This window comes from Schistocerca piceifrons, chromosome 1 (assembly GCF_021461385.2).
Source record: "Schistocerca piceifrons isolate TAMUIC-IGC-003096 chromosome 1, iqSchPice1.1, whole genome shotgun sequence".
In the NCBI taxonomy this organism is placed as follows: domain Eukaryota; kingdom Metazoa; phylum Arthropoda; class Insecta; order Orthoptera; family Acrididae; genus Schistocerca; species Schistocerca piceifrons.
The window spans coordinates 513082835-513104348 of NC_060138.1; the positions used below are offsets into that span (position 1 = coordinate 513082835).

Here is a 21514-nt window from a genome sequence, read left to right on the forward strand (position 1 = left end):
TTAAACTTACGGGAAAACGCTACGATCCTATGCACCAAGCCAATAATAACGAATTCGTCTTCTTCAGAAAATTTGTTTTTCCTGTTGTCAGTCTACAGCTTTTCACTTCGCTGTCCAAATATCAAATCTCATCTACAGCTTTCAGTGTCTCATTTCATAACGTAACTCCCTCAGCATCATCTGGCTCAATTCGACTACATTCCATTACCCTTGCTTAGTTCCTGATAACATTCATCTTACAGTGTTTCGACGTTTTCCTACTCGTCGTCTTCGTCTCTTCGACTGAAGATAACTAGTGGGAAACTTGTCGAAACGTTGCCACAACACGACACGACTCATATGATACCCCGAGAAGATTTCTTCAATGAAATTCGTAGAGAAAGCTTGTAATCCTGTATCTATCTTATAACCTTTTTTTAAGGGCCTATACATTCCGTGAAAATGGCCTTTAAGTACTCTGTCGTCCCTAAGAAATTTACAATATCATCGGCAAAACTGAAAGTTATTGTTTCTCCTCCCTAATCTTTAAAAGCGTTTCCTCCACTCATTAGTCAATGTACGAGTACTGACTAATTAACATTAGGGAAGCCAGCAACACCGTGACCTTCATTATCAACCTCTGTGACCCTTTCATGACCTTCGACTTCGCTTTTTGTACAAGTTGAAGGTCAACTTTCCTTTCACCTATGTTATCGCTGATACCTACAGACTATCCAATAGTGGAAAAATACCTGTAAACCTATAAATGGTGAAAATGTAGGCTTGCCTTTATTCAGTTTACTTTATAATTTTCTTTCTGCACCACAGATCGTGAACGATTTATCAGTGGAGGTGCACATCAACGAGACGAGCGACATCACCCTCCTTGAAGTCCCCAGTCTGCAGCAGAGCAACGACGTCTCAGACGAAGAGAACTCTAGTGAGTACACCGCTGGTCTCAGGTTCAACACGCCACTAACGTACTTGCCACAATTATGGAAGTTTTATCCATAAACACAGGATTGCTCGTCCTTTGCTCTGAATATAGAGTATCTTCATCTTACTACTTGTCTTAGCATTTCAAATGTACCATCGTTTTGAGAACAAGGACTGGTCAGTTGCTTCTCTACACAACCAGGCTAATTGAGAGTACAGAATCTTAAAATTTTATCAGTGGAATGAGCATTTCGTGAGGTCTGGGGATTACAGCTGTGTGGCATCGACATCTCGCCACGATATTTCGGCTGGCAGACAGTCTTCCATTTTCAGTTCAGTTTTACAGTGGTAAATTCACCTGAAGACAATTGCCTGTTTGCCAGCCGAAATATCGTGGTCAGATGTTGAGGACGTCCGGCCGAAATTCCGAAATCTCGTGAAGAATTCAGGCATTTTAAATTCTTGTACTCGAAAAAATTAAGTTCTTAAGTCTAATGAGATACCGGAATACGTGTAAATCACTGTAAATAGTAATGCCTGCACGCAGCTAACCCTCTGGCGCACACGGAGAGGCCTTCGCCCACGACAGCCGAGGTGCGGTGGTCTCCCAGCAGGGAGGAGCAGGCGGCGCTGAGGGCGGAGGGCGTGCAGGGACAGCTGCTGGTGCGCTACGACGTCGACCACGCCGCCAGCCCCAACCACATACTCGTGAGTCACCCCTCTGCTCACTTCATCCGTAGTGTAGTGGCTAATCTTGTTCTAAGTGATATAGTTTGGTTTCAGGCACTTCTAAATGCACTAACTCATAAATGAGTACTAAATGATATGATAACGCTATGTTCTCATTTCGACAGACTGATGCCTTTCCACAACTATTTTTTCCCTTCGTCAGTCTACTAAGTACGACTGCATTCCACATAATAAATAACCAAAACCCTTGTATTATATCCTGTATCTCCAGTATTAAATGAAATAATCGCCAATGCTTTAGGAGTTAACAGCGGTAGAGAGATCTTTCTTGCTGTAAGGGCTTTATGTACACTCTGATTAACACCTCTTTTATTTCATATTTTGCCCATATAACCGATATGCACTGTTCTCTTGTACACATCAGCCTCCTTATTCTTCGCAGTACCCATATAAATAAACTGTCTTGTTCATATTTGATTAACACTGACGAAATTGGTTTTAAGGATGCTTCTAAGAATGTTCTATTTAATCCCTGTTGAATGTTAATATCAGCTGGTGTCTTCCTCTGAACGAGGTTTTTTGCCTCTAATCGTCTTTTGTGTTTCTTAATATCGAGCAATTTTTGTTACTTCATCTTGTATTTGTAACTTCTATTTACTTCAACTATCTCCTCCAACAGGTATTTATTCTGAGTTGACTGCTTGTTCGTATTTTTTTTTCTTTTTCCGTTTCTTCCACGTGTTTCTTCATTATAGAATGTCAACTACGTCCGCAAAGCATAGTGGTGAAATGCTTGTAATGTTATACTTGTTCTACATCTTTTCTGTTCCCTCATGGTTTCTGCAGAATATTAATGACAGAAGAAGAGCAAAAAATTGGAATCATGTTATTCCCCTCTAGAAGACGGGTCAATTATTGTTGCCGGAGCTACCTTTATGTTTTTGCCACTTTTCTTTCTTCAGGTATCAGAAGTTATTTGCCTCTGTTTGTAGTTCACTTCTGATTTCGTCAAGGTTTCAGTTTTTATATCCAGTTTCTCTCTGAGAAGTCTTTCACAACTTCCATTAATGCCATTCACATAATGGCTTTTTTTTCACAAAGTTTATACTTGTTAATGTATTACTTTCGTAGTCCTCATTTTCTAAAGATCTTCCAATGCTTCTGTGGTGGGTTTTAACTTTTTCTCTCTTTTTTCTTAATTTTCTTTCCTTTTTAGAGTTTCCATATTTGTTTGCTACTGCTGGATACAAAGAGAACAAATAAATTTTTCTAGAAATATAAAAGTAAACGTGTATTCTGCTGGAAATAACCGTCCAGCACTAAGAAGGGTTCGTCACAGTAGGTACCAGTTTATGCTACAAATTACAAATACTGACACAAATTCTCGATTATGGTTTGGTACAAATACAACAATATCACTGTCACAAAAACAGGTTGTTATTAGGCCATCCCATATTGAAACAATCCCTCGACTCAGTGGACAAGTACCACATGTTAGCCATTTAAGCAAGGTAAGATGGGGACTATATGGACTACGTGTAGCTAAACTCAAAATGAAAACGAGCGTGGTTGTGTTGAAATGTACGTGCTGAACAATGAATATGCTACTATGTCGTATAATTTTCCCACATGTAGATATTGTTGATGAGATCACTTGCTACTTATAGTGGGCGAAATTATCTGTGATATCCGAAACAAGTGAAGGTTCTCCATCAACCTAAATACTGTTGATCTTAACACCAATGAATTTACTCACACATTCTTTGTGACGGATGTTGTCACTGATTGGAAACACGGAACTGGTGATCTAGCATACGTTCTGGAGTGTACTTTTGAAATTGCAGTGGGTTTGAGGCTAGGAACCACCAGAGAAGTTTGAAGATGATCATAACAACCTAGTGCTTTGTGTACCTATTGTCTCAATACTAGAGGAAAAGCCAACGCTATAGTGCTAATGTAACATTCCAACGTAACAATGCTATAGCGCTCAGGCCCAAAATGTGCATGTCTTCGCTGCGTCACTCATATGCTTATTCCTTTCACTGCCCAACACAATGCAGGTTCTTGTGTGCCCATGGTGGTATGATTTTCCTTAATCTCACACTTCCTCAACACATGTTGCTGTCACTTTATCTCGAAGCAGTAATATAAGATAATGATAAGTTAAATTATTTATTCACGCTGATAGTCCATCAAGTATTGTAATACATTAATTTGAAACAAGTAATGAACAAATTTCACCCTGATTTTTGTATCAAATATTCAAATATGGGATCCTGAAAGACGCAAACTGAGCTGTAAAATTTAGGTAATGGAGTGGTAAAGCGTTTTCAAGCTCAATCGGGTTGTTTTCTATATAGCATTTCTAACTAGCACAGACTAATTTCATTTGGGTACTCGTTGTCTAAACAAATACCAGACGTGTTATGAATCTTGTCTTATAGACTACATGCTTAACATCAGTTTTACGTATCAGATCAGAAATTACTAAAGTGTACGCTGTGGTGGCTATACGTATTATCAAACAACTACTTCAGTCTGCTTATCAGGAAATAACATAGCAGAATGGGGATATGGGTCGACAAAGGAAAGTTCTTTACTCCTATAAGCATGTGTGCGAAAAAGCAGAGAAATTTTCGCTTGAAATTTGCGAAAAAAAATTACGGAAATGGTAGCCTCACATGGACAGTATAGATCATCAGTATAATTCACGCACAAATTCGTAAATCACGTAATCACTACATAACATCCACAACGAAAGCTAGAAAATGTTTGCTTTGTCTTTTATGAGAGAGAGGGAGATATCGTGAGCCCTTTGTTGTCACAGGTGGAAACGTTACAAACGTATATCGTCAACCACGAATGCACGTGGATTGTAATAGGCTACAAAGGAACAATGAAGTCCCCCTAGAAAATTGCCAAATGCATGGTACAAGAAGTTACTTTGAATTATAATTATTTGAAAATACGTTTGAAACACGGAAACTGTGAATGGATCATCAATGAATGCCATAACTAGCATTTGCAACAAGCAGCAGTCATACTCCATTGCACAAAATGGCATGTTAAAACACCAGAATACCACCATCTTCAATCAGACTTTTAAACTACACATAAACAGGACACAGATGCAATAGTGAAGCTCCCTCCTTCCACAGCAAGTCATTAAAACTGAATTTTGCCAGCCTGAATAGTCATTGGCCCTCTCTGGCCAAAGTTCTTTAGCTCAAGTAGATACGATATGCGTTTCGGGGCAGAGATATTTTGCTGTTGGCCTCTCGACTCACAAGGCATGCGATCTTTGGCAATCAAGTGACTCATAAGGGTCACTTACTTGGAGTATACAGAGTTATGGAACAGATCACAATGCATGATCCCCAAATACTTCAATACCAATAAGAATGATTTTCTGTGTCTTTGCAGCTAATGATTTCTTCTTAACCTGAAACATTTTTTAATCCACCATTGTAACACTGTTGAACTGTGCTACGTTGATTAGTCTCAGTTTTCATAATGACTTCACTGACAATGTTGAAACGTTTCTTCTGGACAGGTGACTGATGACGGATACTTCGTGCACTTCTACTCACCACCAGACCTGCCACCACTGGAAAAGTACATCGTGTTCGTGCTGGACGTGAGCGGCTCCATGAGCGGTCACAAGATAGAGCAGCTGAGGCAGGCCATGGTCTCCATCCTTGATGAGCTGAGTCCACGTGACAACTTCACGCTCATCACATTCTCCTCTGGATCACGGGTAAGGAGCAGGTGCTCTCATTTGTTTACACCATGATAGTATGGACCATTTCGATTAACAGACACAAGTAACTGAAGACTCGGAAACAGAAAAGAGAGTTTCTCATATCAAAAGGAAAGAGGTAGCACAGAGAATGTAGAGTATGGTTCAAATTCCCATATATTGTGCTGTGCAGACACTGTCAATAAGCTTGTAACGTAAGTAGGTGTTGCTGTGTTTAAGTCCTTTGACATCAGAAAAGCTGCAGTCTCCACCAAAGAGTCCATATGAAATTCCTAGCAGATTGTAACCCAAACAAATTGAGCTGCTCGGGGGAACAAAATGGTAAGCGCCAAAATCACAGTTTCGAGATACAGCGCATCTAAAGTTTCAATTGATCTACAAATCTGAATAATTTTTTTTGAACAGTCCTTTTATTCTGTAGTGATTCTAATATCTATCTTCTACTAAACAGACATAAATGAAACTCAGAACTGACTAAAACAAATGAAATATACAAAAACTATTACATTACCATACACCATTAACAACACATAGTGATAGAACATTTCATATTAAATTCCGGTGAACGTGCGGGCCATGGTATGGTCCTTCGACGACCAATGCACCTGTCATGAAATATACTATTCAATACCGCTTCAACCGCACGCGAGATATGTGCCGGACATCCATCATGTTGGAAGTACATCACCATTCTGTCATGCAGTGAAACATCTTGTAGTAACATCGGTAGAACATTACATACGAAATCAGCATACATTGCACCATTTAGATTGCCGTCGATAAAATTGGGGCCAATTATCCTTCCTCCCATAATGCCGCACCATACGTTAACCCGCCAAGGTCGCTGATGTTCCACTTGTCGTAGCCATCGTGGATTTTCCGTTGCCCAATAGTACGTATTATGCCGGTTTACTTTACCGCTGTAGGTGAATGACTCTTCGTCGCTAAATAGAACGCGTGCAAAAAATCTGTCATCGTCCCGTAATCTCTTTTGTGCCCAGTGGCAGAACTGTACCCGACGTTTAAAGTCGTCGCCATGCAATTCCCGGTGCATAGAAATGTGGTACGGGTGCAATCGATGTTGATGTAGCATTCTCAACACCGACGTTTTTGAGATTCCCGATTCTCGCGCAATTTATCTGCTACTGATGTGCTGATTAGCCGCGACAGCAGCTAAAACACGTACTTGGGCATCATCATTTGTTGCAGGTCGTGGTTGACGTTTCACTTACTGTTTCCTTAAATTACTATCCGGCGAACGGTCCGGACACTTTGACGATGTCGTCCAGGATACCGAGCAGCATACATAGCACACGCTCTTTGGGCATTTTGGTCACAATAGCCATACATCAACATGATATCGACCTTTTCCGCAATTGGTAAACGCTCCATTTTAACACGGGTAATGTATCACGGAGCAAATACCGTCCGCACTGGCCGAATGTTACGTGACACCACGTACTTATACGTTTGTGACTATTACAGCGCCATCTACCACAAAACGAAAAAGTGGTCCAACTAAAACATTCATATTTCTTTACGTACTACACGAATATGTAATAAAAATGGGGGTTCCTATTTAAAAAAACGCAGTTGATATCCGTTTCACCTATGGCAGCGCCATCTAACGGGCCAACCATAGCGCCATCTGGTTTCCCCCATCAAGCTAGACGAGTTTCGTTCTTTGTAGTTTCTTCGTTTGATGGTTATTTCGTGAGATATTTGGCCCGGTCACTATCAATGGACCACCCTGTATACTCACTTCACTCCACAAGTCCTACAAGTTTGTATGGGGAATTTCCGAACACTTTGTGTATTCAAGTAAAATACTAGTATGCCCATTATTAGTAAAGAAAAGTCTCATGGGCGTTACCAGAGTTTTAATCGCGTTGGCTAAGAGGCAAACGGAATCGACTGACGGGCTTTTTGGTACTGCTGTGGAGCATGTCATTTACTGGGCGGTGGTCGATGTACTGGCGGCGTGGCTGAATACGCATTGGAGTCGGGTTGCAACATCTTCCGGTAGCAGCATGGATACAGCAAATGGTGTGTGCATTTGATAGCAGCCAGAGATGGATGCCCAGTGTTAGCGGCAGCCCTGACCAGAAACAAAAACTCAACCATAATCGACGTCGCTACTCTCACCTCTCCAAGTGAAGTCTCTCCAGTCAAGTCACATTGGGAGTGTCTCCTTTACTGTGTCGAAGTCTCCCACAACATATGGTCTCTGCCCTAGCGTTCTGCAAGGAGCCCTTCGTGGGCGAGGCTATTCACCTGACTGACCGTGTCGTTGTTCTTTTCTGGACAATTATATTATCTTGCAACGTCTTCATTGGTTATTACCCAATGTCCACGATCCTCATAGTAGGAGCAACACATATTCACAAGAACGTTATTCCTGGAAGGCATTTCTTTGCTTGGAAAACTGTTTTTCGACCATTAAGTGTTGACGACCCGTGACCTCTGGAACTGTCCATTTGTCATATCTGCCTACGTACAGCACCTTTACACTACAAATGCTAACACCAGTGAGACAGTACAGGTATGGATCGACCAGCGGCCCGATATATGTTCAGCCATACAACAGACGCTATGTGAATATCCTGTGACGTCCCTCGGTTTATGACTCCAAACTTCACTGGTGGTTGTGACTGCGTTGCCAAGTGGCTGTAGCAAATGAGGGCAGGCTAATCGCCTCATCTGACCGTAATATTACAATGTGCAAGAAAAAAGAAAAAGTACTGCAGCTCAATAAATAAGTTATTGCTAGACACCTTTCTAAGATGGTCGAGAGCACAGTTTCAGTAACTCTTAATGAACCTTTCTACTAGTATTTTTTAGAATACAATATTTCCTAGACAAATTAGATTTATACCACACTACAATGTTTGTCCAATCACAATTGTGCCTCAGAAGATCAATTCCATTCACAGAGTTATTTATACATTTACTGTTCTCAAACAAAATATTTTGAAACAGTAATTATCCATAGCTGGGATCAGGAATCGGTAGTTTTATTATAGTGAGTGATGGTGAGTAACTAAGCTTCTGTACGAGCAGTAACGTCAGTTGCCTTCACGTGCATGGTAATTATATGTCCATGCATTACAAATGAGAAATATTACATCAAAACACTTATTCTGAAAATAAAGTATAGAAAATGTCACTGTGGGAAAGACTGGCTAGTTGTCACAGTGGGGATTATGGAACGGGGGGGTGGAATTAGTAGCCGTGGAGAGCTGGCCAGTCACGCAGTGTGGGATACTGTAAAGGCATATTACAAGACTCCGGGTAATTTTGTTGAAGCTCAATGCTCTTTCCATTGGGAGTTTAACTTACCTCCACAGGCTCGTGGAGCATCTCCCTATGCCATCAAGTCTGGAGAGAGCCACTCTGAAACCACTACCGGCCGGGTTGGCCGAGCGGTTCTAGGCGCTACAGTCTGGAACCGAGCCACCGCTACGGTCGCAGGTTCGAATCCGGCCTCGGGCATGGATGTGTGCGATGTCCTTGGGTTAGTTAGGTTTAAGTAGTTCTAAGTTCTAGGGGACTTATGACCTCAGAAGTTAAGTCCCATAGTGCTCAGAGCCATTTGAACCATTTTTTTGAAACCACTGGCAGCACTAGAGAGAAAAGAGGGGGTAGTGTAAAAACAAACTATATCCAAGAGAATAGTGATCGGCAGCAGTTCCTCTGCCTGAACTCGATCCCTATGATTCAGATGAGGAAACACGCTTTCAGCAGGATGATGCAAACAAGCAATACTCTTGAAATGCCACTGAGATTGCAATATTCTGTAGCACCCCCATCCTGCATATTTCTCTTGTCCATATGCTTTTCTTTGTGGTTACCTCGAGTCTAAAGTTTTAATGGAAAACAGTTCAACGATCGAACATGATTCGAGACAGCGAATTCGGCAAGGAACGAACAACATTGCGTTGGAACTACTACACAATGTCATGGGCAAAATCACTCTCAGCCTCCAACAATGTGTACTAAACCAAGGACGTCATCTGAATTATAATATAATCAGAAAACTGTAACTTTGAAGGTAAACTATTAATTTCTTCTCATGTACACTCACTTCATGTCAAAAAATAGAACTTTATAAATCTTCTGTTCGTTTCAGTCTTCCCATTTGTCTGCTTCACCCGGTATTTTGTTGGGCACAGCTTGATTGTGTTTGTAGAGACATAATGAACTTCATATGAACGCATTTTCTATCGGAAGATAAATATAATGTATCATTTAACACTAGGTGTGGTGGCCAGGTGGCGAGAACAAGACCTATACATCCCGGTACGATTGGCCCAAAGGACCAGAAAATGATGCTGATGCTGTCGTGCCTGCCACTCCAGAAAATGTTGCTAGTGCCAAAAATTTCGTGAGAGATCTCCATGCGGGAGGAGGTGAGTTCATCATCCTAGGTAGTGGTGACGCTCACCACAAAATTAGCAGCAGAAGTTAAACGTATTCTTGGAATTGTAGAGATTTGACAGAACAGAAGAAAATAGCACAGCAAACTGCTCATATCCTGTGTGAGATACTTTATCTAAAAGGTAAGAAGCTAGAAATTGTCCAAGAAACTTTTGAAGCACTGTGAATATCACGGTACAGTTTAGTAAAATAGCGTCAATAGGGAAAGTAAATGATTTTACATTTTCACGTTTTGGCTGAGTGTTATTAAGATATTCTTTTCTTTGATCTGGAGGTCGTGCAATTCAACACTGGTTTCAATATTACCGACAGCACATGAAACTGAGTACATCAATCTAATTCCATGTAAATGCTCTTTTATAAATTTTCACAAACTTTCATTGTTAATTATAACAGTGAACACCAAAAAAGATATAAAAATAGGTTTGAAATAAGGTAGTATCTTCAAACGTTCTTGTGAAGATTCCACATTCCCCATTATTACGTGACCAGTATTTTTAAAAGGAACTACATAGTTAAACTTTAACCTCTAGATGTAATATTAGACTACTTTCTCATAGCTTGCCTGGCAAACTGCGCACATCAAAATTGGTACTTACTGCTGGAGAAGAAAAATCGTAGGACCTCTCTAATTTAAATCTACGAGCTATGAGACAAAGAAGCAGACCAAATATAAAATAATCCATATTGCTCTTTTACTAAGCTGCAGACATTTTCAGCACCAAGTTGTTGTAGAGCGTCATAATGAAACGTTACGCTACATGTCTGTTGAATGAATGTTAAGAGAATGCTCTTTACAGCTTCCATGCAGAAGCAGTTAATACTGAGAATATCGGTTGTGAGTATCTGCTGACAACAGTCCACGGAACCCATGGTCATAATAATTGTTTCTCTAGCACCATACTAGAAAGCATGCGCTGAAACATTACTCTCAACCGTACACAAGAGTGTGTAGGTGATTAGGTACTTAACTTTGGGTCAGTCTACAGTCGCACAGACTGATGTATGTTTTTCAGTACAGTTGTCACACATGATCCTTCCTGTACAACATGTATCCTGTAAGGACCGCTTAGGGTAAATTTATGCATAAATATGTCACATACGTACCGCCCGATTAGATTAGAAGGGAGATTTTATCACAGACTTTGAAAGTATACTACACAACTGGCCATTACAACTGCTACACCACGAAGATGATGTGCTACAGACGCGAAATTTAACCGACAGGAAGGAGATGCTGTGATATGCAAAAGATTAACTTTTCAGAGCATTCACACAAGGTTGGCGGCGTTGGCGACACCTACAACGTGCTGACATGAGGAAAGTTTCCAACCGATTTCTCATACACAAACAGCAGTTCACCGGCGTTGCCTGGTGAAACGTTGTTGTCATGCCTCGTGTAAGGAGGAGAAATGCGTACCATCACGTTTCCGACTTTGAAAAAGGTCGAATTGTACCCTATCACGATTGCGGTTTATCGTATCGCGACACTGCTGCTCGTGTTGGTCGAGATCCAATGACTGTTAGCAGAATATGGAATCGGGTTCAGAAGGGTAATACGGTACGCCGTGCTGGATCCCAACGGCCTCGAATCACTAGCAGTCGAGATGACAGGCATCTTATCCACATGGCTGTAACGTATCGTGCAGCCACGTCTCGATCCCTGAGTCAACAAATGAGGAAGTTTGCAAGACAACAACCATCTGCACGAACAGTTCGACGACGTTTGCAGCAGCATGGACTATCAGCTCGGAGACCATGGCTGCGGTTACCCTTGACGCTGCATCACAGACAGGAGCGCCTGTTTTGGTGTTCTCAACGACGAACTTGGGTGCACGAATGGCAAAACGAAATTTTTTCGGATGAATCCAGGTTCTGTTTACAGCATCATGATGGTCGCATCCGTGTTTGGCGACATCGCGGTGAACGCACATTGGAAGCGTGTATTCATCATCGCCATACTGGCATCTCACCCGGCGTGGTGGTATGGAGTGCCATTGGTTACACGTCTCGGTCACCTCTTGTTCGCATTGACGGCACTTTGAACAGTGGACATTACATTTCAGATGTGTTACGACCCGTGGCTCTACCCTTCATTCGATCCCTGTAAAACTCTACATTTCAGCAGGATAATGCATGACCGCATGTTGAAGGTCGTGTACGGCCTTTCTGGATACAGACAATGTTCGACTGCTGCCCTGGCCAGCACGTTCTCCAGATTTCCCCCCAATTGAAAACGTCTGCTCAATGGTGGCCGAGCAACTGGCTCGTCGCAATACGCCAGTCACTACTCTTGATGAACTGTGGTATCGTGTTGAAGCTGCATGGGCAGCTGTACCTGCCTGTACACGCCATCCAAGCTCTGTTTGACTCAATGCTCAGGCGTATCAAGGCCGTTATTACAGCCAGAGGTGGTTGTTCTGGGTACCGATTTCTCAGGATCTATGCCCTCAAATTGCGTGAAAATGTAATCACATGTCAGTTCTAGTGTAATATATTTGTCCAATGAATACCCGTTTATCATCTGCATTTCTTCTTGGTATAGCAATTTTAATAGCCAGTAGTGTAGTTGACATTGTCGACAAGTACTCAGGACTAAAGGTTGGGACTTTCTTGAGGCATGTAGTTAAATCTGCTGTGGGAGTCGTTGGTATGTCTCAGCTCATTTGAGTAAAACGATCGTTACAGGGTAAACACTGAAGAAAATAATATGGCGCGATCAATGTTTTCATGTAAATGAAGACGTAAGACCTCACAGAGTGCATAAATAAGTCTCATGACAAGGCGGACCTGCTTTCTACAGGGACGGCAATGCATGATGCACTGGATACAGCACTGCGAGTATCCAAGGCAGGTGTTTCACGTCCAAATGCGCCGCTTGTGATGGTGCTGCTGACGGATGGACTGCCCAATGGAGACCCAGAAACCATCTTACACGACTACACCGCCGCCAACATGGAGCGGGGAGCAGCACTGTTTACGCTGGCATTCGGTGAAGATGCAGACTTCGGATTTCTCAGGAAGCTGGCGCTACGCAACGGAGGCTTCGGCAGGCGCATTTACGAGGCGGCGGACGCACACCTGCAGCTGCGCAACTTCTACCGGCAGGTCGCGTCGCCACTACTTTCCAGCGTCAACTTCACATACGGGGATGGACAGGTGAGCTCCAGTGCCTGACGTTACAAGTACAAGAGATGAAGAGGTCACCCTTTACAAGTGACATATGTTACTTCGAAATGTGCAACAGTCACTCTTTCTATTCCCCTATTCAGTCGCAGGCAACAGCTAAGACTCTATATAATTGGATACCAAATTATTATTATTATTTTGTTGAGTCATCAGTCTTCTAACTACTATGATGCAGCCCATACAAATTCCTCAGAGAAGCAAATTCAATCTATGTCCTCAGGTCTTTGTTGGATGCTTTCCAATCTCTATCTTCCTCAATAGTTTTTATCTCTACAGCTCCCTCTAATAGCACGTTAATTGCACCCTAATTTTCTATCAGTTGTCCTATCATCATGTCCCTTCTTCTTGTCAGTGTTTTCCATTTATTCCTTTCCACGCCGATTCTGTGGGAAACCTCCTCATTGCTTACCTTACTGGTCCACCTTATTTTCAACATTCCTCAAATGCTTCGATCATCCACTGTTCTGGTTTTCCCATAGTCCATCTTTCACTACCACACAATGCTGTGCTCGAAAGGTACATTCTCAGGAATTTCTTCCTCAAATTAAGGCATAAGTTTGATACTAGTAGATTTCACTTGCTTTGTCCATCATGGGTTGTTGAGCTGCCTAGATGCAGAATTCCTTAACGTCATCTACTTCGTGATCGTCGATCTTAATGTTAAGCTGCTCGCTGTTCTCGTTTCGGATAGATCTCATTACTTTCATGTGTCTTTGATTTACTCTCAATCCGTATTCTGTACTCATTAAACTGTACTCATTAGACAGTTCATTCCGTTCGGCACATCCTGAAATTCTTCTTCACTTTCAACAATGGCTTCGGCGACTCTTTGATATCCTTCTTGCTAGAATTTTAGTTTTACTCTTTAACATTTACTTTAGTACTGTCATTGCCTCTTTGGAGTATGGACTGAACACTAGGGGCGAAATACTACATCTGTCTTACATAATTTTTAATACGAGCTCTTCGTTTTTAGTCTTCCACTCTTATTGTTGCCTCTTGGATCTTGTATATATTCTGTATAGCCCCTCTTTCCCTATATCTTACCTAGATTTTTCTCATAATTTCGAACACCTTTCGCAATTTTATAGCGTCGAACACTTTTTTCCAGGTCAACAAATCCTTTTGAACATGTCTTGACTTTACTCCACTCTTGCTCCCATTATCATCAACATCAGAATTGCCTTTACCTCTCCTAAGGTTAAGTGATCGTCATGTAATAGCTTCTCAATTTTATTTTTCACTCTTCTGTATATTATTATTGTCAGCAACTTGGGCCGCGCAGGGTAGCCGCGCGGTCTTGAGTGCCTTGCCACCGTTCGCTTGGCTCTCACTGTCGGAAGTTCGAGTCCTCCCTCGGGAATGGGTGTGTCTCTTGTCCTTAGCGTAAGTTAGTTTAAGTTAGACTAAGTAGTGTGTAAACCTAGGGATCAATGACCTCAGCAGTTTAGTCCAATGGGAACTTACCACAAATACAGAAAATTTCAGCAACTGGGATGCTTGAGCTGATAAGCTGATTTTGCGATAGTTCTCGCATTTGTCAACTCCTTTAATCTTCAGAATTGTGTCGATGACATTTTTCAGAAAGTCAGATGGTGTAATCCCACACTCATACATTCTAAGTACTAACATGAATAGTCGTGTGGTTGCCACATTCATCAATGATTTTGGAAATTCTGATGGAATGTTATCTATCCCTTTTGCCTTATTTGATCTTAAGTCTTCCAAAATGGTTTTAAATTCTGATCCTAATATTGGATATCCTATCTCTTCTATATCGACTCCTGCTTCTTCTTCTATCACGTCATCAGGCAAGTCTTCTCCTCATAGACCCCCATCAGCGTATTCTTACCTCTTAGCCGCTCTCTCCTCTGCATTTAACAGTGGAATTCCCATTGCACTCTTAATGTCACCACCCTTTGTTTTTAATTTCACCAAACATTATTTTGATGCTTCCACACGCTGGGTCAGTCCTTCCGATAATCATTTCCTTTTCGATTCCTCACAGATTTCATTCAAGCGTTTTGGATTAGCTCCCTGCGCTTCCTGTTTCTTTCATTCCTGAGTGACTCGTGTACCTATATTCCTGAATTTCCCTGAATGTTTTTGTACTATCTTCTTCTTCGTCCTGCTACTGAAGTATTTCTTTTGTTACCCATGGTTTCTTCGCAGATACCTTCTTGGTACTCAAGTTTTTCTTACAAGCTTCTGTGACAGCCCTTTTTAGAGATGTCCATTCCAATTCAACTGAACTGCGTACTGAGCTATTCCTTATGGCAGTAGCTATAGATTCAGAGAACTTCAGGCGTATGTCTTCAGTGCTTAGTACTTCCATATTCTACTTCTTTGTGCATTGATTCTTCCTCACTAGTCTCTTAAACTTCAGCCTACCATTCATCACTACTAAATTGTGATCTGAACCTAATCTTTACGTCCGCAGCTCGTGGTCGCGCGGTAGCGTTCTCTCTTCCCGCGCCCGGGTTCCCGGGTTCGATTCCCGGCGGGGTCAAGGATTTTCTGTGCCTCGTGATGACTGGGTGTTGTGTGATGTCCTTAGGTTAGTTAGGTTTAAGTCGTTCTAAGTTCTAGGGGACTGATGACCATAGATGTTAAGTCCCATAGTGCTCAGAGCCATTTGAACCTACTATTTACGTATCGCCACGCATTTTTCATGTAATCCTATTCCTCTTGTCAATCTTGAACAGAATATTCGCTGTTACTAGCTGGACTTTATTAGGGAACTCAATTAGTCTTTCTCATCTCTCATTTCTACTACCAAGCCTGTCTTCTCTCATAACCCCTTGTTGTACTCCTTCCCTTCAGCTTCATTTTATGACTATTAAATTTTCATTTCCCTTAACTTTCTGAATTATTTGTTCAGTATTCTTATATAATTTCTCTATTTCTTCATCTTCAGCTTGCGACGTCGGCCTGTATCTCTGACAGATAGTTGTCGCTGTTTGTTTGCTGTCAGTTCTGATGAGAACACCTCTATCACTGAACTGTTCACAGTAACTCACTATCTGCTCTTCCTTCCTATTATAAGAAATCCTACTTCCATGCTGCTGTTGTTGCTTTTACCCTATAGCCATCTGACAAAAAATCCTTGTCTTATTTCCATTTCAATTTACTGATAACCTTGCGTTTCTCTTTCCCATGTTCAAACGTTTGACATTCCATGCCTAACTAGTGGAATGTTATCCTTTCGTTGGTTATTCAATCATTTTCTCATAATCATCTCATCCTTGGCAGTCCCCTCCCAGAGAGCCGAATAGGGGAGTAGTCAGGAATCTTTTGCCAATGGAAAGATCATCATAACACTTTTTCAATTACAGGCCACATGTCCTGTGGATACATATTGTGTGTCTTTAATGCGATGGTTTCCACTGCCTTCTGCATGCTCGGCCGTTGATTATTGCCAATTCTTCCACCTTTAGGGACAGTTTCTCACTCCAAGGGCCAGAGAATGGCAGCGCGGGGCAGCCGCGCGGTCTAGGGCGTCTTTCCTCGGTCTTTGCGGTTCCCCCCGTCGGAGGTTCGAGTCCTCCCTCGGCCATGGGTGTGTGTGTTGTCCTTACCGTAAGTTAGTTTAAGTGAAATTAAGGAGTAGGGACCGATGACCTCAGCAGTTTTGTCCCATAGGAACCGACCACAAATTTCCAAAAATTTTGCCAGAGAATGCACTGAAGCTCTGTATTCTCCTTGTCAAGGCCATTGGCTGATGGTGGTGACTTCTTAAAGCCGGAAATCTCCAGCCGGCAATGTGGATGATTTTCGTTGAAAATTTAAGTGGTGGGGAGTTTGAACCTGGGACCAAGGACGTTTTACTTATTCCTCTTAAAACTGTTAAATATGTACAACTTGTAACAGGGGAACCCCAAATATCTGCATCCCAATCACCAAAACCAGATTTCTATGTGATAAAGACTGTAATACCTGAATTTTAGGTCATGGGAGATGAAACAACTGGTTCTTTGCGGGTCTGTAAGAAAACTATCAATGAGGAATGGAAACAAAATGAAAAAAAATATTTCTTGCAGGAAACTGTTGTTGTAAGAATATCCATAGAAGCTCTCAGAGCTGCTGTGGGAGAAGATTTAACGACATTCAAGACATATTAGTATACCAGCTACGTTAGCCCATGGAGCTATAAAACAATAATATGTAGCTAGCATAAGACACTGTATCATGTGAAACTTTTCAAAAATAATCTCCGTCCGAACAGATCTCAGGTGGTCTAATGGTACTGACCGACGGTCGTGAATATGGAGGGGCATTTGGTCAGCACACTGCTGTCCAGGCCACTGTTAGTTTTCGTGACCGAGGCCGCTACCTTTCAATCAAGTAGCTCCTCCATTCGCTTCTCAAGGGCTGGGTGCGCCCCGCTTACGAACAGTGGTCACTGCCTGAATCCCAAGGTCAGGTGCACCTAAATAAGAAAATGAGCAGGGCATGTGGCTGGAAATACTACACAGAAAAGAAACATGTACACCAATTCCAGAAAATTATTATTAACGATTATGAAGCAGCCAACCATGTGGTATTATGGTGGCGAGTGGGTGATCATTGTTCAGGGACAGAGAAAAAAAATACTGGCAGAGGAATGTCTTTGGCAGGAAAGGAACAGCTGGTGAATATGTGTTTGTGTGTGTATGTGTGTGTGTGTGTGTGTGTGTGTGTGTGTGTGTGTGTGTGTGTGTGCGTGTATGGCAAGAGAATGGAGACTTTGGAGAAATGAGGAACGAGGCTGGGGGTGAGCAGCCATCTCTTCACTAAAGACAAAGGTAAAATACTAAAGAATATCATCTTTATTAGACAAGTGTGGTTGGGTATCAAATACTGATGAACTCTAGAATAATGAGGATTTAGTAACAGAGAGCAGCCTTTCCCATCACTGACTGATAAATATGCGGTACAGCATAAGTATCTTAGCAGTACTGGGAATGTATCCATAAATGTGACTTTAAGTTAACATTTTGTTAAGGAGACACACAATCAGAAGGCGTTGAGTCAAATATTTTATGCCTTATTTTAGGTACCTCTCTGTCGTTTCAGTTGCTTAAAGTACTTTTATGTTTCACTGTCGCTAAGCTTGTCAAATTGATAATATCCCTGTATTTACCGATATAACAAAGGGGTCACTCATCGTTGAGGCTGAAGTGATTGAAGAACTTAGGAAAATAAACTACGTTGACAAAGTTTGTCTTTTTGGATGTAAAGCGAGGCAGGTGACAATAATACACATCTATCACCTAAGTAGCAAGTGAAACAAATATAGAACCGTTTGCTTGTTTCGTGAGGCTCGTAAGTGGTATTTCAAGAAAAAGTGGGATGTATTCTTCGCAAAAAAAAAGAAAAAACACGGAAAAGTACAGTCAAATTACAAGGCCTATAGGCATTGTGAAGTGGGTGCATCATTGTACTTACAGTCTTGTTCTTATTTTATACCTTTCCCCACTCGGTTATATCAAAACAGCCGGGTTTTCATTCTTCTGAAATTGGAAAAAGCTTTTCAGATTCTATAGTGTCAACAACTAATTTCTTCCTCAAACTATATACTGAAACTGGACAGCAGGTAACCCAGCTGTAGTTCTTCTAAGAATCTCTGCCTCCCCCATCTCCCCCTCCCAACACCGCTCCCACAAGGCACAATCAAGTAATCATTTCAACCAACACTCTTTATCGAAAATAAGCACTTAACTGTTATGAAGTCGATGCTGCTCAGTAGTTCCTTTAATTTGATGATATTATAATCACAACTGAGAGCCACCTCTTTGGTTATAAGATTTCTGCCACCACAGTCATTGTCCAGATTTATTAAGAGTCCTTAAAGAACCACATTCTTCAAATTTTTACTACTTTTATATCACTCTCCTAAATCTCAATGATAAACTTGTCAAAACACTCAAAAATGAATCTGAAGGTTTCTGAATACTGTTGATCATAAAAAGTTTTAACAAAATGGCTCTGAGCACTATGGGACTCAACTACTGAGGTCATTAGTCCCCTAGAACTTAGAACTAGTTAAACCTAACTAACCTAAGGACATCACAAACATCCATGCCCAAGGCAGGATTCGAACCTGCGACCGTAGCTGTCTTGCGGTTCCAGACTGCAGCGCCTTTAACCGCACGGCCACTTCGGCCGGCAAGTTTTAACACACTCGTCTCTAGCTGGGTATGTAGCTTTCTAGTTTTCTAATCAAAAGCCTGCTGGTTTGCTTCTCAGTACTGCGCTTTTGTTTTTGTTGGAATTTTATATTTATTGTGAAGTTGAAGTGCTAACTAACTAATATTTCACATAATTTTCTAATGTTATTGTTGTTGTTGTTGTTGTAACAACAACAACATTAGAAAATTATGTATAAATTATGTATAAATGTAACATATTTGATTTTTAATTATTAATTGCATTAAAATATGATATTATATTTAAATCTGGCACAAGATTGTGAAACATCAGAACAGAAAACATTTTCTTTGTTTCTAAATATTATGATAAAATTTAAAGATAATATTAAGATAGTAGTAATAGCATATATAATTTTTAATTAATAAGAGATTTTGTTCCTTACCAAATTTTAATTTGTTACAGGTTCCCATGTTTTCGTGTGATTGGTAATTAAGAATGCAAATTATTATCAGAATTCTCAAATAACGATTAAAATCTTTGTGTCTAATGAGTATTTATCTACCAACCACGTGACTACAAGGCTTGATTGCTGTGCACAAACCTTTGTAAAGCTTTGTTAAAAACACCAATAATTTGTTATGGATTAGACCTCTTAGAATTACTAAAGTAATTTTTTCCATGTGTTTTAAGACGTGTATCAATTTGCTTTAGGAAATTAATGCCATGGCATTGACTTTAATATACTATAGGCATGAAGAAAATCGAAGAAGATAATCTTCATCTCCTTGTAAGATTCAACACAATAGACCTCTGTTCAGGTATATCTGTTCACTTCCATCATTCTCTAACAACATATGTATCACTAATAGAAGTCGAAGAAAGAGGCTACTGCAGAATCCTGTTTGTCATTTTTCGACTGTCTGACTTCAAATGCAATTTCCGTCTAGTAAAGAATTTGTGCCCTGCAGGTGGAGGAGGAAACCCTGACGCAGACCAAGTTCCCAACGTTTTTCCGCGGCAGCGAACTGGTGGTGTCTGGCAGACTGCGGCCTGTGGTACCGCAGCTGGAGCCCGTGGTGGTGGGGGAGGGCCGCCAGCGCTACAGGTCGCCGGCCAGGCTGGAGAAGGCCTGCTCTGGGGAGCGCCTCTGGGCCTTCCTTACTGTGCGCCAGCTGCTCGACCTGGACGCCGCCACTCCCAACCAGACGCTCAAGGACAGGGCCAAGGACATCGCTCTCAAGGTGAGAGTGCTGCAGAAGGCCTGCAAATGATTCTCACATATTAAAGTGGAGCTGTGATGAACACGAAATTTGAAACTTCCTGGCAGATTAAAACTGCGTGCCGGACCGAGACTCGAACTTGGGACTTACGCCTTTCGCGGGCAAGTGCTCTACCATCTGAGCTGCCCAAGCATGACTCACGCCCCATCCTCATACCTTTACTTCTGCCAGTACCTCGTGTCCTACCTTGCAAACTTTACAGAAGCTCTCCTGCGAACCTTGCAGAACTAGCACTCCAGAAAGAAAGAATATTGCGGAGACAGCCTGGGGGATGTTTCCAGAAAGAGATTTTAACCCTACAGCGGAGTGTCCGCTGATATGAAACTTCTTGGCAGACTGAAACTGTATGCCAGACCGAGACTCGAACTTGGGACTTTGGCTGTCCGGGCAAGTCCCGAGTTCGAGTCTCCGGCACACAGTTTTAATCTGCCAGAAAGTTTCATATCAGCGCACACTCCGCTGCAGAGTGAAAATCTCATTCTGGAAACAAGAAAATTGGTTTGAACATCATAGTGTATTCCAGCACATTGTCCTATTGCTCAGCCAGTCAGTTTAACGTGGATTCCAAACGATGGTACAACTAGGCGTTTTTCACATTAATCAACATGGCCAGAAGGTTGAGAGATGGAATAAACGACAGCTCAGTATTCTCCAACTTCCTGGGATCGAATCACTAAGTTGATAGAATTGTCTAAGGATGGAATTGCAGAGGCAGATCAAGATTTGATTATAAAATGCAGCTTTTTGAAGCTGAAGTGTGAAGCAGTTACAGTGAAATGGGTGACTGCCAGGCAACAGGACTGGAGAAACTGCTTGAACCAAATTGCTTTTCTTTTCCAAAGTTTAAAAATATTTCATGAAAGTTGTCGGTAGGCAAGTTTGCATCTTTTATTTAAACGAGAAGTTCAACAAAACTCACTGGAAAAGCATCATATACACAGCCTGACAAAAGAATGTAAAGCATCCAAAAGATATGCTCATATGTCAGTGTAACTTCATACACGTACACAATACCAGTGGGTGAGTAACTTATCACAGTTGTAGTTCTCTGTGATAGGTAGAATGGCCACCTGAGTGCTTTAGTGTTCATGTTTAATGTTGTTACGAGGAC

The 21514-nt window shown here is 41.5% G+C and overlaps 1 protein-coding gene across 1 annotated transcript in view; it reads left to right on the forward strand.

The window, feature by feature from the left end:
* The window catches only part of LOC124797527 (inter-alpha-trypsin inhibitor heavy chain H4-like), a 64073-nt gene that overhangs the window by 12409 nt on the left and 30150 nt on the right, over nucleotides 1-21514 (forward strand). The window contains exons 5-10 of the mRNA XM_047260793.1: nucleotides 808-919; nucleotides 1463-1623; nucleotides 5159-5362; nucleotides 9624-9774; nucleotides 12606-12961; nucleotides 20092-20364. Coding sequence (XP_047116749.1) covers nucleotides 808-919; nucleotides 1463-1623; nucleotides 5159-5362; nucleotides 9624-9774; nucleotides 12606-12961; nucleotides 20092-20364 — 1257 coding nt within the window. The remainder of the gene's footprint in view (nucleotides 1-807; nucleotides 920-1462; nucleotides 1624-5158; nucleotides 5363-9623; nucleotides 9775-12605; nucleotides 12962-20091; nucleotides 20365-21514) is intronic.